Below are 17,494 nucleotides of genomic sequence, written 5' to 3' on the forward strand. Positions count from 1 at the left end.
TTAAGTGAATTGAAGTGCTTGGCATAGAGGTTTTAGGTCAGAGAGAGAGATACTTGGTATACATAAGAAAGCTATTATGTTCAGAGTTAAACTTAAGGATCTAAATGTAAAAGAACAAGAAGGCGCATATACATATATATATATATATATATATATATATATATATATACTGAGGGGAAGAAAAAGAAAGGGGATCCTTGGTGCAACTGTAAAATTGCTACCGTATGACCTTGTGATCACGGGTTTAAATCATGGAAATCTCTTGTAATGCAGGGTAAGCATACGATCGACCCAATGTGGTTCAACCCTTCCTCGAGACTTACATTGGCAGGAGCTTCATGCACCGGGCTACCCTTTTTAATATCAAGTTGGGGGAACTACTAGTATAAATGCTAATAATTTCCCCAGTTTAATGTTAATATGTAGTATTTTGTTGATTCACACCATATGGCACATGGACAGAAGCATCGTTTACATTTTAGTAAAATGAGGTAAGCTATGTAAGGTTGTCACAGTAGTAAAAGTTGTATTGATGTAAATAACCATCAATGCACTTAACAGGATACGACTCATACATGAACCTCACCCTCAAACATAGAAAGTTGTTTGGATGAATCAAATAGCATTATACATGTCTAGTGATTCATCTAAATACGAGACTATGATACAATAGTTTGCTCCTCTTACCAATGATTTCTACATCATTCTTAGTCAACCTTGGTTGCATCATATGAAATTGGTGGCCTAAGCTTGCCAACTGAAGGAACAAGTCCAATCATCTTATATAGGATAAAACAAAGGATGCACTTAATAATCATCCACTATTGAAACAGACCACCTCTTGAAGTGACTCCTTGGCAGTCAATTGGAAGCCTCAGACATCCTTTAACGATTTTCTAGGAGGCAATCCATTAGATTTCCTTTACAACTTAACCTCAGAACCCTATTCTACCTTGAAGACCATACTTCTCCCTTTTCCTTGCTAAATACATTTCAAGTTAAAGATCAATCATAATCTAAAAAGAATTTGTAATTAACCTCATTAAAACAAGAAAAGGAAGCCCAATATGCACAGAACCATAAAATGGAGAGCATGCATATTAACATTTAAGGTAAAAAAGCAAAAATCTTAAATTTTAAAATTACAAAATAAAAGTACCTCAGAAATGAATCCATCAAGCGACAAACCGCCTAAAACATTCTTCTCTGCAGCATCCTTGTAAGGAGATTCAGACCAAGGGCTATAAAGAACACAATAGACTTAGGGCAAAAGAACCCAAAAGAAGCACAAGAGAAAAGACATTGTATTTCACACCATTGAAATTATAGTTTAGCAACAAAGAGCCTGAGCACTTTGTCAAACTGCATTCATGTAATAAATGCAGGGACCAAAATATCAAAGCAGGGCAACTATGGATTATAAGTTTTGTCATCATGTCATAGCTTTGATCAGAACAGTAAGGAACGTAAAGGCAGAATGCATTTCAGAACATGATTGGCTACATCTCTGATTTGTGCTACTTGCTTCAAATCGATACATTGTGGGTAAATGATTGGCTAAAATTTCAATATGTGCTACTTCCTTCAATGTCTGAAAGCCCAGGCTACACTTACAGCAAAACTTTTAAGAACTAAACTGAGGAACATAATGAAATGTATATTTTTATAGGCGTATCAACCACACAATAAAAAAAAACCCCCACAAAGTAAGGAAATCCCAAATTAGAAGAAATATTAGTACGAAGGAAAAAAGCAAGAGATAAGGCAAAAGAAGTGGAAATGATACAATATGTATATAAAGAAAGCGAATATTTTTTTAAAAAGTGGGAGAGGAGTTTCACTTGCTCCTTTATGAATTTATTTGCCAAATTTCCCAAACCACAGACAGAGTTCAAGTATTCTTAAACAGCACACAAAAATTGGGAATACTAAAATCATGCTCCTTAAAACCAAAATATCCTAAATACACCATGTTTGGCACACAAATACCTCCCTTTAAATCAATCCAAACTAGAATAGTTAAAGAATATCCTGTCCCATTGCTGTTATACTAAAAGTATGCATAACATAGTATGCTAATCAAGTTATTCATTCAATGATTCCATATAAAAAAATATAGCAACACAACCAAATAAATAATATGTAACAATATATGGAATAATTCTATGATCAAATACATGCAAAACTAACTCTTAAATAACACTTATAAGTTATCACACCAAAAACTTGCTAATGAAAATATTTCACAATCACAAGAACTAATCCTTTGAACAAGGGTTAAAATTATTCCAAGTCATAGTTTCTATAATCAGTAAAAATGGTATTAGGTATTGTATATGTTGACACATTTTAGACTCATTTTAGACACAATTTGACACATTTTAGACTCATATATATAGAAACTCAAATGAGTTTTAATCTTATAATCACTTATCTCTTAATATAAACTACTTGAGATTAGGGAAATTTCTCATCCAAATCCAAGGTAGCCCCCTCTACCTTTATTTATTTATTATGACAAATAAGGAATATTGCAAGTAGGTTTTTTACCCCTCAGATATTTATAAATAAGTCAAACGAATCAAATTGTAGATCAAGTTAAAAAGAATATCACAAGCATCTCAAACAATAATAAAATATTACTAGTAATAAAATTACAATTGTGCATCAAACATTTAGTATTGGTATCATCCATATAATTTACAAGAACTAAATAAAATAATATTCTGTGGACATTTAGCATTGGATTGACTTCTCATGTCTATAAATATATCTCAGTAGCCATTAGGAGTTAGACTTAGACTAATATACTCTGAACTAGAACAAGCATAGATAATAGATGAGCCACAATTACTTGGACTCCAACATCACTTGTCTTTATTGTTGCTAGTGCTCTAGTTGGTTCTTCCCTTCTTATAATCTCCCATCTTTTTTATAGTGTATTTATCTTGTCCCCATGATTGAAAGATGGAAGAGAATATCAACTACGATAGGCATTCTTTCAATCAATACCATCAATATTATATCGACAAAGATGGACAATGACACTTCAATCAACATGGTATCATTGGTTCGTAGTTGAAATTATCCATTGTGGTTACGCCAATGTATCAATCGGCAATTGAAACCATACTCGAAAAAGGAAAAAATGATAAAATCACTTATTTTTTAAGAAAGGACTAGGTATTTAATTTGGTTCAACTGAGACTAGTTTAAAAAAACAAATTTTAGTTTCTTTAAATGTAAGCATATTTGGCCATAAATTACATACAATTCTGAGTAGATGGAAATGTGCAACACAATAAAATCAACCACAGATATAAGACCATATATGCTACATATGATGCAGTCCCTTGTTGCAAATGCTTAAGCAACAACATTATGAAATCATGTAAATTATCCTTTTTATTGCAAGGCAACGGTGGATCATTTTAATCACCTAACAACATTGAATATATATATATGGATGGTCTTCCGTTAATTCTTAATCTCAATTTACACAGAACTAATTACAGGTATTCACTTTCCACATGGACTTTATCTTATAGCAATTTTGGCTAAAGCAATCTTAAAGTCATATTTAAAATGATTGATTAAACAAGATTTAATCACATAAAATCCTTAATATTAACCAGTATTTCAAATGTAATTTTATATCTAACCAAAAAATTGTTAGAGGTATTGGACTACCAGAGTTATTACTCTAGTGGATTTAATCGTATAGAAGAGTTCTAGATTTAGAGATTTCCCATACACATGCGATGCTTAAATCATATTCAATAAAATATTTTTTCCTAAATTTGACAAGGTGTCAAAGCCCCTTTCAAGGGTATCATTTTCTATAAATATTCCCCCATAAAGGCATCATTTTTCACTTCCCTACTCTTACCTAATATCGTTTCCCATGTAAAGCCCCCCTTCTTCTCCCTTCATGTGCAGTGTGTGTGCAAGTTGGGAATTTATCATAAGATTATATATACTCATGTGATGGTTATCTCATATCATATGGAATACATGGTATCAGATCCCCTTTCTATGGTAAGGTTTTCTAAAAATATTCCCCATAAGGAAGCCTAATCCTTTGCTACTCTCACCTAGTAATGTTTCGCATGCAAAGACTCCCTCTTCTTCTTCATGTGGACATGTGTGCAAGTTGGCATCCTCATCTTGCCGCAGATCAAACATGCACACTCTCAGCGATGGCTGGCAATGTCGTAAGCTTCTTCACATTTGGCCACACTTCTCTACTGCACTGCATCCACTATTGCAGGCAAAGCCCAAGCTTGCCAACTTCCTTCGACCTACAAAGCTGCCACAAATAACCAAACTCAAGATTGGCATAACACATCCCCTCTTTGATGTCATGTGCAACAATTTATCATCATTGTCTATCATTGTCCATCAGATGTTGTCCAATGCATCTTTGTTGCACGCCTACACCACGGCTAAAATAACAAAATATGATTTGCAAAGGACAGGCACTAGGATTAGAGCACAAGTTAGTGCCATTCCTCAGTGGCTCCTTCATGAGTCATTACCAAATGTTGAGGTCAACTATAATCTTCCTTCACCATTCTGCTTCTCCATCATGTATTAGCAAGGAGTCCATTGTTCTAGGAGTCTCCCTTCAAGTGCTCCGGCACACCATATCCAGAACTAGTGGCTGCAGATCCTCATCCTCTTTGTTTTCCATCAATGCTTTCCTGAAGAAGACTTCCACCAGCATAAAGCACTATGTATGCTCAGCTTTCCCTTAGCTTGTTCTCCCTTAGGCATTCTAAAAAAGGTCACATTGTGAAAGAAAGTTTATTGGAAATTTCGATGCACTTTGTGGTCATGTATGGTTGAAAAACAACATTGAAGCTAAGCTAAAGGGACCGCCACACTACTAATCTCCACTCACAACCCAACTACATTCCTCTGCTCATTGCAAGAACTTCCGAGGGGACACAAGCACTACCACTACCAGTATTTGCTCTCAATCCACAAGCCTGCCAACAACCACAATTCACGTGGATATGAGCATCACCAATATGCTTCTGCTTGTGGTCTAGACTCCTTATCAATAACCTTGCGTCATATGAACACAAGCACCACCACTACCATCCTCTATGCATGACTTGAATTGACCAACTACTGACTATAGTGCCTCATGAGAACACAAGGACAAGCACCGCCAATACTAGTCTTTGCTCGCAACCTGACAGCCTGCTACTCCATTGACTACTACAAAAGCTTTGCAGATATATGGACAAAGTGTTCAACAACCCTTACTTCATTAAGTAGCTAAGGATTTGATTTGTCTGCTATGTTTTTTGTTTTATTATGGTCATAGTTTAGTCTAGATTTCTAGTTCATATAGCAAGTTGGAAAAAAAAATTAACAATTGACAAAATCAACCAATACAGATATGGATTGCCTGAGCTAAACGTGTATCAGCAAATATTGGCACAATTTTTCTTAAAAAATTGGCATCACACAAGATTAAAAAATTTTGGAAAAATTAGAAGATTCAAAGAAAGTGGATATTCAGCCAAGGAATACATCCTTCTCATTTTGTTGATTCTTTATAATCACATTGATGAAATAATTATAAACTATATCAACTTAAAATTCAACTCTAATATATTCCTAAAGATACTAACATGAATCGACCTTGTAAACTAGCTTCGTTTAGGTAAGTAAACTAGATTTTAAAGCAATTATTGAGTGCTATAATGCATAAGTTACTAGGTTTTACCAGACAAAAGTTTTGTCAAGCAGATCCATATAAAGGATAAATCAATGTGTAGAATATTTTGCTTGAATCTAAAAACAGGAAAATCATTGTAATTCTGATGTGATATATTTATCTATTTGTGAGATAACTTACTTTTCTGGAGCAGTTGAAAAAAGCTCGTCGAGTTCAGAAGGTCGCAAAGCCCCATCCTACCAAATGATCATATACATATTTAGGTTGTATTAAGTAAACATGATGAAGTATAAGAATAAACATTGCATCATCAATCAACAAATATGATTGTGTCCCAACTTTTTTTCATAGATACACTATTCCAATTGATTTTCAATAATCTACAAACTGCAGTCTTGAACTGTTGATGAAGTAAACACTTGAAACTGAATTATCTCAAGTTCAAAAATTGAATCAAACCTAAACTGTCAACAAGGATTTCCATTCAAGGACAATAGCTAAACACTTGAAACTGAATTATCTCAACTTATCAGTGCTTGGTGGATGCAATTTCCAGCTTGGGTAGTTGTGTACAAGCAATATACTACAACGGTATCATTTTCATTTCTTTAGCGCTTAAAATGCAATTGTGTTGGGCAGCATCTCATCTCAATCACTTACATTTGACCAAACTATTATACATCAATATAAGTTGCATGTGTTATGAAACCAATATTTTGGCAATGAAGAGAACAAAAAATCCAATCAACTTTCCATTTCTACGTTAAATATACAAAATAGAGAATCTCCATATAAAGAAAAGAATACTAATTTCCAAAAGATAAATGAAGAGATATCCAATCTGTTTAGTTGATGGATTAACAGGAAGGGGGAGGAAAAGAACATAAAAGCATATGAAAACTTCCCCTCATTATTCAACACATTCTTAAGATGCCTCTAAAGGAGCAATACATTGATACAAACACAATAAACACTTAATTTCTTCAACACTGTACAATCCAAGAAATTAAATAGAACATGTCCTGATATCAGAAGAGATATAAGGATTCCATACACTGTCGATATCAAAAATGTGGAAGATATCCTTCAGGAAATCCAATGCTTCATCTCTCAGCTCTACAGTCTGCACAAAAATAATAATAATAATAAAATAACATAAAATACAACAAAATAAAAAACACTTAAAATGTAATGAAAAGAAATCATCAAATTATATCTATGAACCAATATTTGACTCAAAAAATCAACACCAAGCAGGTTAATTATAAAGATGATAATGAAAGAAATTTTTTTGTTAATAGTGAATGGAATGAACAATGGAGTAGATAGAGGAGATCCTAGATGGATATATCAAGAAAAAATAGAAGCATGCTAAGATATAAGTTGGAATTGCAATTTAGTGTGCAAACATGCAACTTGGAACACCTAATGCCACTGATGGGTTCTCTTGAACACTATTCAGTACTGTGTTTACATGTGCTTCATACTAATCTGATCGAGCACTGAAAGAGGAACCCAATCAAGATTACAAGCCTAGCGTGGAGCACCTAACAAATTTGAAGTTGAAACTTTTCCAAACAATTTATCACCCTCACATCTAACCAGGAAAATTAAACAGTGAATATCCACATGAGTCATTTAAAAACAATGTTGGATCAAATAAAGCAACGAACAGTGATAAAAATCAAGAGCACCTGATCAGAAGCAAGTTTGAATGTTGTTGGAAGGAGTTCATCTTTGAGTTTAAGATCATTATCATAACCGAATTTCCTCAAGACTGACCAAGTTGTTTCTAGGCGGCCCCTTTCTATGAAAAGAGCATGTAGAAAAAGAAACCCAGTCAATGTTAGCCCACGGTCATTAACTCCTTCAGGTATCTTCTCTTGAACAACCCTCTTAACCCCCACAATTTCGGATGGCTGGAGAGGAGCATTAAAACATCTAACCTGAAAGCTTTTAACACAAGATTAATATGATGTATCTAATAAATTAATAATAACAAACCCTGTTCTAAAATTCATCTAATGACCTTAATCTAGTGCCAGAAAAAACCACACAGGCAAAACATAGAATAACCTGGAAATTATTCAATTCAGCATCACTTAGTGCACCATCTCTATCATTGTCACACAAGATGAAGATTCTTTTCAAGGCCCTTGTGCATCGGGGCTTCAATGATTGTGTCTCCTGATCAAAAAGTGGAGCAGTTGGATGAAGAACTGCTTTCTGAGCATAATAAAAGACTTCTTGGACCTGAAACAAAAGAATATTCCCAGACAAAATATGATTATAAGATAAAATAAAAAAACATTAATAAATCTAAGCAGTCAACAAAAACAATAAAAGAGAGCCAATAATTTATGGCATGGCATACTAATGTTCCAAAATCGTATTTACAACTGATTGTGTAAGTGCAGTAAGTGACAGGATTGTAGAGGCAGACATACAAAACCTTCACATACAAAGTCCACAAAAGACATGGGCTTCTACATAATATATGTCAATAAACTTTGCACAAGCATTATGCATGAATACTTGGTAGTAGACCTATAATCTGATTCCAACTAATAAGATTGATAATAAGAAATTGGCATACATGTTCACGTATCTCATGTGATTCTCAGCTTCCACAATGATAATAAGAAATTAAGACATACCTGTTTTCTAATTTTTGTATTCTGTATGTTCCTAAAGTAATTGAATTATAGTTGCATGATTTTGTGTGCCAAGAACATTTGCAGCCATTCCCCATTGGTATTATGTGGCATGTTACATGGCCTAGTGCATTGGGCAGGTCCTCCAACACTGGATTTCACCAGCACCAATCAAAGAGCTAGACATCCACTTTCAAGTCCCATAAGCTAATATATGGTGGTCAATAGATCAGACAAAGAAGAAGAAGTAATGTGTTTGCTAGTGAGACGCTACAAGAATAATCAATGCATCGATTACATATTTGCACAAACAAGAGCATTAAGTTGCATGAGAAAAGTCAGAAGGGATGATGTGAGAACTTCTGGCAAATCAACAAACTACGCAGTTCCTTGCCATTGTCTATCTCAACCATCAGTTAACTGATTCAACTAAGCCTCATGTCCCATTCTGACAATATAAATGCCAGCCAGATGTACCAAAGAAACAACTAAAATATACAAACAACTCAAACCTGAATCTGTCTGAGGGCAGAACACTCAATGCATGTCTCGATCTCCCGAAACTGTTGCATGATTGGAGCCATAACCTGGTCCAGACTAACTTGTTGCGGGTCATCCCGGAGGTCAAGCTTGCATCCAACCACAAGTACTGGCACCTTTACCTGCCCATCAGGTAAATCAAATAGAAGAGATGAAAATAAGACCTACTAAATGCAGAGCTAATCCATGTGAAGAGCGGCATAATTAGAGAACCTCCAGCCGGCGGAGTTCGGGAAGCCAATAAGTACTCAGGCGGTCTAGGGTGGAAGGCCGATCGCAGGCATACGTCAAAACAATGACATCGGCGGCCTTGCAATCCGCAATCAGCTTCGCTTTGTGTTCGGGTCTGGAACAGAACAGCATCCGAACGTCATGGAAAGAGGACGAAGATGAAGAAAGACGGTACATTACATACCTGGAGGAGGTATCGATGATGGTGATGGGGACGCGATCCGGGTAGTAATCGGAAGGGAGACGAGTCGGGGGCAATACGTGGGGAACGTTCTCCGGGAAAGACTCCGTGGCGACGGCTACGATGAGACTGGACTTACCGGTGCCGGCCTCGCCCACCACAACCACTCGGACGTTCGCCTGACCGGCGAAGTTCCCTCCACCAGCTGCTGCAGCTGGATCACTGGCCATTGAGATGATCGATTTGGCAAACGCCTGCTGGAGGATGGAGAGGGATTGATAGTCGAGAGGCGGCGGCGCCGAGGAAGGTGCCCTAGTTAATCAAGGCGTCCCAGGGCTTGGAGGCGAGGCAGAAGAGGTTTTAGGGCTCTTTGCTATCGGTAAAATGCCCCGGTTTTTTTCCCCCTTTTCGTAAATATTTTTATAGTATATTTTAAAATTATATAATATATATATATATATAATTGATGGATAGATATATTCTAGATGGGCACAATATCCATTGTATGGTGAAAATTAAGAACAAACCTTATGTGCATTAATGTAATCAATTTTAACGTACACAATAATTAATTTATCTTATAGTGGAAAAGGTAAATAAAATAATTTCTTATAAGGGCATCCGTTATCGAATATTTCTTCTAAATATTTATGATTTTCATATCTACATCGTCAATCAAATATCTCTTTCTTTAATTATCCCAAATTTTACAATAAAATATACCACAAATCAAATATTTATGAATCCACCTATCAAATATCTCACTTTTAAATATCATAATTAAATATCTCATCAATTAAATATTTATAGGTCTAACTGTCATTTTATTAATTTACATTTAAATAAAATTATGTATAATTTTTAATTTTTAATTTAATATTAAATAAAATTAATTTAATATTATTATGTTATTTAATTTTAATTATTATATTATTTTTATAATAAAATAATTAGAAATCATCGGGCAAAACTTTTTGCCTGATAATTTCTAATCACTTCACAAATATCCCCTCTAATATGTGAGGATATTTCTTCAAATATTCAAATATCCCCATTAGAGATGCCCTAAGGGCATCCACAATGCTATAGAATATTTCATCTAAATATTTATGGTCTCTACATCCACCTCATCAATCAAATATCTCTTTCCTCAAATATCCCAACTTTCACAATACAATATACTACAAATCAAATATTTATAGGTCCCACCTATCAAATACCACAAATCCTAATCTACTATCTCATTTTTATTTAATTCTAATTATTATATTATTTTTTATAATAAAATAATTAGGAATCACCGGGCAAAATTTGTTGCCCGGTGATTTCCAATATCTTCCCAAATATGGATATTTGAAAAAATATCTTCATAAAAAAAATGATAATCCCAGTCATTCTCATGGACTCAATCCCTGGGATGGTCGACCCAGTCCCACGGAAGTTTTCCACCGACCACTAGGGTAGGTCATAATTCGGATGTCCTACTGTTGCACCATTGCCTCGGGGATAAAAAAATAAAAAAAAAATATCTTCATCAAATACCTCCTATTGGAGATGTCCTAATAAACAATAAATAATTGATGTATGTAAAATGCAGTCATTTAATTTGGTTCAATAATCCTATTCCTCGTCCTATTGGTCCATTAGATGGATCGATTCGAAATCATCACTATTTTTTTTTCTTTTAAAAGTAAACTTTAGTGGGGGGAAAATCTTATTAAAATTAAGTATTTGATAAAAAAATGATAAATAAATATAAGCACAATAATCAAATACAAAGAATAAAGAAGGCAAGCCAAATTAAATATACTAAAGAAAGAGAAGAGATGTAGCATTGCCTTTAGTATAAGTCGTTTAATAATTTTTGAGTGAATAGGAATATTACTGTCGACCCTTTATTATATAAGGTATTATGGGTGATTGAAGTTTTTTTGGACTGCCCCACTCAATTGTTATTTGATATTCATTACTAATTGTTTATGCATGATCCGATTTATCTGTATCCACTTCTGGTCTCTTGAATATTAATGTATAACCGTCCATCAAGATAATCTTCCATTATATTTGCTAAGTAGACCCTTTGATTATTTGGATCACTTTTGGTCATCCTAAAACTTATATTTTTCTTACAATACATAATTAGTTTAACAAGTATAGATTTTACAAAATTCATATTAAGACAATTAAAATTGTCTTATGATCTTGACTTTGAAACTCTTGATGGTTTCTTAGTTCCATCCATGCCTACTACAAATTTACCCACGTCCTAGAGTTAAGACAATTCTCATAACTTGTTTTACTAGAAGGTTCTCTCTTAGACTTACCTTCCAAAATATCTAGACCTACTAATCCACTTGGACTTCTTTTACTTAACGTCTAGTCTCGCTGGCCAGTCTATATTGGTGTAAGAAGCATCAGATAATCAAATCGATGTTTTGATCATGACAAAGGGTTCAAGTTAAACTTGTGGTGTTTACTAACAAGCTAAGATGAGTGTGCAGGTAGCACAGAGAAATCCTAGTTGAGGTTAGGTAAGGAAGTCCTAGTCTGGAGGACTGGTCAATGAAGTCCTAGTCAGGAAGACTGAGCAGGAAAATTTGGCAGATCAAAGTACCAGACAGGAAGTCTAGGTGAGTTGTGGACCGGACGTCTAGCAGAGTGATGAATCAACAAGGGTAAGACATCGGAGGAAAGTCCTAGGGGTCGAAAATCGGATGTTGAGCAAAAGTCCAACCAGGGCTGGAGGACTGGATGGTTGACAAACGTAAACTCTCCTGAAAGGAGTAGGTGAGGATGAGTTTCCTGAAAGGGAACAATAGACATCAATCTAACCTAGGATTTCACTGAGACCCTAAAAGTCACGACCACACAATTGGTAAACTGTCTAAATTCCTAATATATATATTTTGCACTAACTTTGTGATGTATGAATTGAGGGATCAAAACTTCGGATTCGCGACACCACTATTGGATTTAGGCGATCGAAGTGTCCAAGCGCCCAAAAAGGATCCAGGTGCTCCGATGTCAATCGATCAAGCCAGTGAGGCGGATGAGGTGGTGAGATCCTTAGTGATCGGGACACCTCATCTTTCAAGTGCTCGGAAAGCCTCCAGGCACTCGGAGATAGATAAAGCGCGGCGGAGTCAAAGTTGATCCGGCAACCTCCATGTCAGTGTTTCAGGCGCCTGGAAGGGATATAGGCGCCCGGAGATACCATGTCAGTGTTTCTAGGGACCTTTCTAAAATTAAATTAGATGAATTATTTGTTGAATTTGAACTCTATGAATAGACTAACGTCAATCCGGCCGAGGGAGGTATTGCACTTCTTGCAAGTTAAATAAAGAAGGAGCTAAAAGCAAAGCACCGACCTGAGCACGAATCCGAAGATGAGTTAAACTCGGAAAGCAACGATGAAGTCACCATCGAACTAGTCAATCTAGTTCGGAAGATGTTCAAGAAGAAGAAGGGCTTCAAGAAGTCGGACATAAGAAAGGTGATCCAGAACAAGCAAGCTGGATCAAGTCAAAATGCAATCAACAAGGCCAAAGTCATGTGCTACGGCTACAACGAGAAAAGGCAGTTCAAGGCAGAGTGTCCTAAACAATGGAAAGAAAAGAGGTCAAAGAAGAAGGCGTTGAAGGTAATGTGGGACGAGTCTTCCTTAGAGGACTCAGAAGAGGAAGAGAACACAAGTTTCCTGGCTCTACCAACACTAAAGGAACTAGTTGAGACTGAGTCTAAACCCGACACCAAATCCAAAGCTGAGTCCGAATCAAGCCACATATCTATATCTGATTCAGAAGACCCTAACTCTAATGTAAGCAATAATTTAGTTAACAAATTGTATTCAATAATTTATTGCTTATCTAGTAAACTTGTCAAGTCCACAGTCTAGATTAAGTCTCTTCAAAAGAAGGTTACATTTCTTAAGGAGAAGACTAACCTTAGCTCCTCAACTAGAAATGTTCAGAATGGAACTTTGATTTAAGTTCAACTTAAGAAAGAAAATTCTGCTCTGAAAATTCAAGTTGTGGATCTAAAAAGATCACTAGAAAGGTTTACTGTAGGTTCTATGTATATTGACATGATGCTTGTGACTCAAAAGGTCATGTACAACTGATCTGAACTTGGACACAAATCAAGACATAGATCGTATTTATCTTTGGTTAATCGAACCCATAAACCACAAGTCCAAACATGGGTTCCCAAGTCTAGCTTAATCAATCAAGTTGGACGAGATTAATACTTAGTCCCTAAGGATCAGATCCATTATCTGACCAGATCCAACAAGGATCATGATCTAAGGGGAGTCAAAACCAAAATCATTATAGCTAGATAGACTTGTTTGGTTTTATTTTTTATTTTTCTTTATTTCTTGAACTTAGATTGAACTTAGGCTAGATAAGGACAAAGACCTGATTGATACTTTCCCAACCTAGTACCAGAATGGGGCGAGATAATAGTACGCTAGGAAAACTATATCTAGGTAGTCAAGTGAGGTAAGAAGTACCCTACTTGGTCTGCTTAGCTGAGTGAAACGAACCGAAACTACCTCGCCAAACCGTAGACTAGTTAGACCAAAATTTCTCACTAGGTTAGTTAAGCTTATAATTTCACGAATTAGTTTTGTCTTAGAAAGTGGTCCTTACTCCAATAATTAAGAAGGTCTCTATGTCTCGCCACGGCCTGGAAGTTAAAACCTAAAATGTATGTTTAATTGATTGGCGATTAAACTTGAATCTAACTCAAGGTCAATCAAGTCATAGAATATCATACTTCAATTAATTAAGATAAAATTGGCAACCATCTCACATAACCCATAGGATTAACTGTTTGACAATCTAGAATGAGTGAAATGGAAAATAGTAAAGTGAAAATCAATCAACTTTTAACTCCAAATTGGATCCAAACCAAATATCTTATGTGTAGGGATACAAAGATTTAGATCAATGAATGTTGGATAGTGGATGCTCTAAACACATGACTGAAGACAAATTAAAATTCACGAAGCTTAAATTCAAGAATCTAGGATCTATTGCGTTCGGGAACAACGAAAAACTTAAGGTAATTGGAACAGGTAACATCGAACTAAGTTCCAATTTTGTTATTCGTAAAGTCTTACTAGTAGATCAATTTGAGTTCAACCTGTTAAGTATTAGTCAACTGTGTGATGCTAGTTACTTAGTTAGATTTTCAAAATTTAAGTGTTTAATTAAAAATATTGATAACCCTAAAATAACACTTAAGGGAATTAAGAAAAATTATATTTACAAAATTGACCTACCAAGCTCCTTAACGAAGTGTCTATTGACACAACAAGAGAAAATTAAGTTGTGGCATAGGACACTAGGTCACACTCATGTAAGACTCATCTTAAAGATGAGTTAAAATGGCTTAGTTAAAGGACTATCTAAATTAGTCAACTTAGAAAACTCAATTTGTAATGCTTGTCAACAAGGGAAACAAACCAAATCAACTCATAAAGTAACTAACCTAAATCAAATAAATGTAATCCTTGAACTACTACACCTAGACCTATTCAATTCATATGGGGCTAAGGCACTAAGCAGAAACTAATACTGCTTAGTAATAATTGATTACTACTCTAGGTTTACTTGGGTTAAATTCTTAAAAACTAAAGATGAAATATTTAAAAAATTTACTAACTTATGCAAATTAATAGAAAATGAAAAAGATATAAAAATTAAAAGAACAAAAATTGACCATGGTGGGGAGTTTGAAAATGCTAAGTTCAATGAATTTTGTCAAATTAATGGGTATCATCATGAATTTTTATGTCCTAGAACCCCACGATAAAATAGAATAGTAAAAAGAAAAAATAGGACCCTACAAGAAGCAGCTAGGATAATGATTAATGAATATAAATTAACTAATCAATTTTAGGCTGAGACAATAAGCATAACATGTTACATTCAAAATAGAATATTAATTAATAAATATCATAATAAAACCGCTTATGAAATTTATTATAATAAAATACCCAACCTAAACTATCTAAAAGTCCTTGGATGTAAAGTACATATACTAAACACAAAAGATTACTTAGGTAAATTCACATCTAAAACAACTAAAGGAATATTTTTTAGGTTATTCTACAACCAGTAGGGTATATAGAGTCTATAATAAGGACACCCTAAAAGTCGAAGAAACAACAAATATAATATTTGATAAAGAAAATAATATTGATCAACCCAATGAATAGCTTAATAATCAACAAAATCAAGAAGATGATGAAACCCAACCTGACTCAAATACAATTGAACCAGAGGATAGAACTGAACCAAACCCAATCAAACTAGATACCACACGAGCTCCCAGATTAAAAGTCAATCACGGAACTGACCAAATATTGGGTGACCTAAGCCAGGGAATTCGAACTCGATCATCCTATAGAAACTTGAGCCAAATAGCCTTGATATCCAAAATTAAACCAAAAACTATAAAAGAAACCCTACCTGATCCTGATTGGATAATAGCAATGTAAGAAAAATTAGTATAATTTAAACGAAACTAAGTACGAGACTTAGTTCCCATGCTAGACAACAAATCAATTATAGAAACTAAATGAGTTTTTTTGAAATAAAACAGATGGTAAGGAGGAAATTGTAAGAAATAAAGCCAGACTAATTGCTAAGAGATTTAATTAAGTAAAAGGACTAGACTACAATAAAACCTATGCACCTATAGCTAGACTTGAATCCATTATGATGCTGCTGGCCTATGCAACTCACAAAGAATTCAAGCTCTATCAAATGAACTTAAAGTCTGCATTCCTAAATAGATTCATTAACGAAGAAGTCTATGTAGGTCAACTACCTAGATTTGAAGATAAAGACCATTCAAATTATATTTTCAAACTAAAGAAAGCATTATATGGATTAAAGCAAGCACCTAGGGCATGGTATGAAAAATTATCAACATACCTAGTATCTAAGAATTTTAATTAAGGATAAATTGCCCCATCACTATTTGTTAAAACCATAAAAAGATTTCTTCATAGCCCAAATTTATATAGACGACATCATATTTAGTTCGACTAATACTAAATTTTTAAATGAATTTGTTTAACTAATGAAAAATGAGTTTGAAATCAGTTAGGTAGGTGATTATACTTCTTTCTAGGGTTACAAATTAAACAAACAAAAGATGATAATTATATATATCAAACTAAATATACTAAAGATTTAATTACAAAATTTGGCATGAAAAATGTAAAAGAAATCAAGATACCAATAGCAACAAATATAAACATTGTTAGTGACCCAGAAGGAAAATAAGTAAACTTAAAATATTATCGAAGTATAATAGGTAGTTTATTATACCTAACTACAAGCTAAGTCAACTAGATATCTTATTTGTAGTTGATATGTGTGCCAGATACTAATCAAATGCTAAGGAATCTCACTTGACTTTTGTACAAAGAATACTTAGGTATATCAAAGGAACATTGAATGTAGGAATGTAGTACCCTAGAAATAATAACTTTGAATTAATAGAGTACTCTGACTCAAATTATGTTGCTGGTAAATTAGATAGAAAAAGTACAAGTGGAGGATGTCAATTCTTGGGTTCATGTCTAGTCAGCTAGTGTAGTAGAAAGTAACAATGTGTTGTCTTATATACTATTGAAGTAGAAGTAGAGTACATAACAATAGGAGAATGTGTTGCTCAATTACTTTGGATAATGCATATATTAAAAGACTTTAACCTAAGTTACCACAACACTAAAGTCCTAATTAATAACATAATTAAGTTCAATTAACTTAACTAAGAATACAATTCATCACTCTAGAATTAAACACATAGAAATCAAACATCACTTTGTTAAGGGTCATGCCACTAAGAAGAGATTGTACTTGACTATGTTGAGTCCAAATCAAACTTATCTGACATATTTACTAAATTTCTACTTAAATATGAGTTTAGCACACTTAGAAGACAATTAAGAATGTACTTAGTAGAGTAGAGTTTAAGTTTTCAAAATATTATTTCTGCTATGAATTTTTTTAAAGTTATGTTTTTTAAAATTTATTTTTTAGTTTTCAAAACAAAGTTTCAAAATTATTTTACTTATGATTTTGAAAAACCTATTTTTAGAATATTATATTTTCAAAATTATGATTTCAAAATTAAAAGAAATTTGGACTTAGCTTAGACACTACTAATAGAAAACAT

At 34.1% G+C, this 17,494-nt stretch overlaps 1 protein-coding gene across 1 annotated transcript; it reads right to left on the reverse strand.

Annotated features, from left to right (window-relative positions):
* Nucleotides 1-1,159: 1,159 nt before the first annotated feature.
* On the reverse strand, nt 1,160-9,642 carry LOC141843214 (mitochondrial Rho GTPase 1-like; the record flags this gene model as incomplete). The annotated part of the gene is given in 8 exon segments (XM_074731257.1): nt 1,160-1,241; nt 5,873-5,928; nt 6,747-6,815; nt 7,387-7,638; nt 7,769-7,945; nt 8,859-9,008; nt 9,100-9,232; nt 9,302-9,642. Coding segments are annotated over 8 exon segments (1,146 nt in total), but the record flags the coding sequence as incomplete, so codon positions are not given.
* Nucleotides 9,643-17,494: the final 7,852 nt, after the last annotated feature.

Source organism: Curcuma longa, chromosome 12 (assembly GCF_044706935.1).
Source record: "Curcuma longa cultivar G26 ecotype Majalengka, Jawa Barat chromosome 12, ITB_CL_G26_1.1, whole genome shotgun sequence".
NCBI lineage: Eukaryota > Viridiplantae > Streptophyta > Magnoliopsida > Zingiberales > Zingiberaceae > Curcuma > Curcuma longa.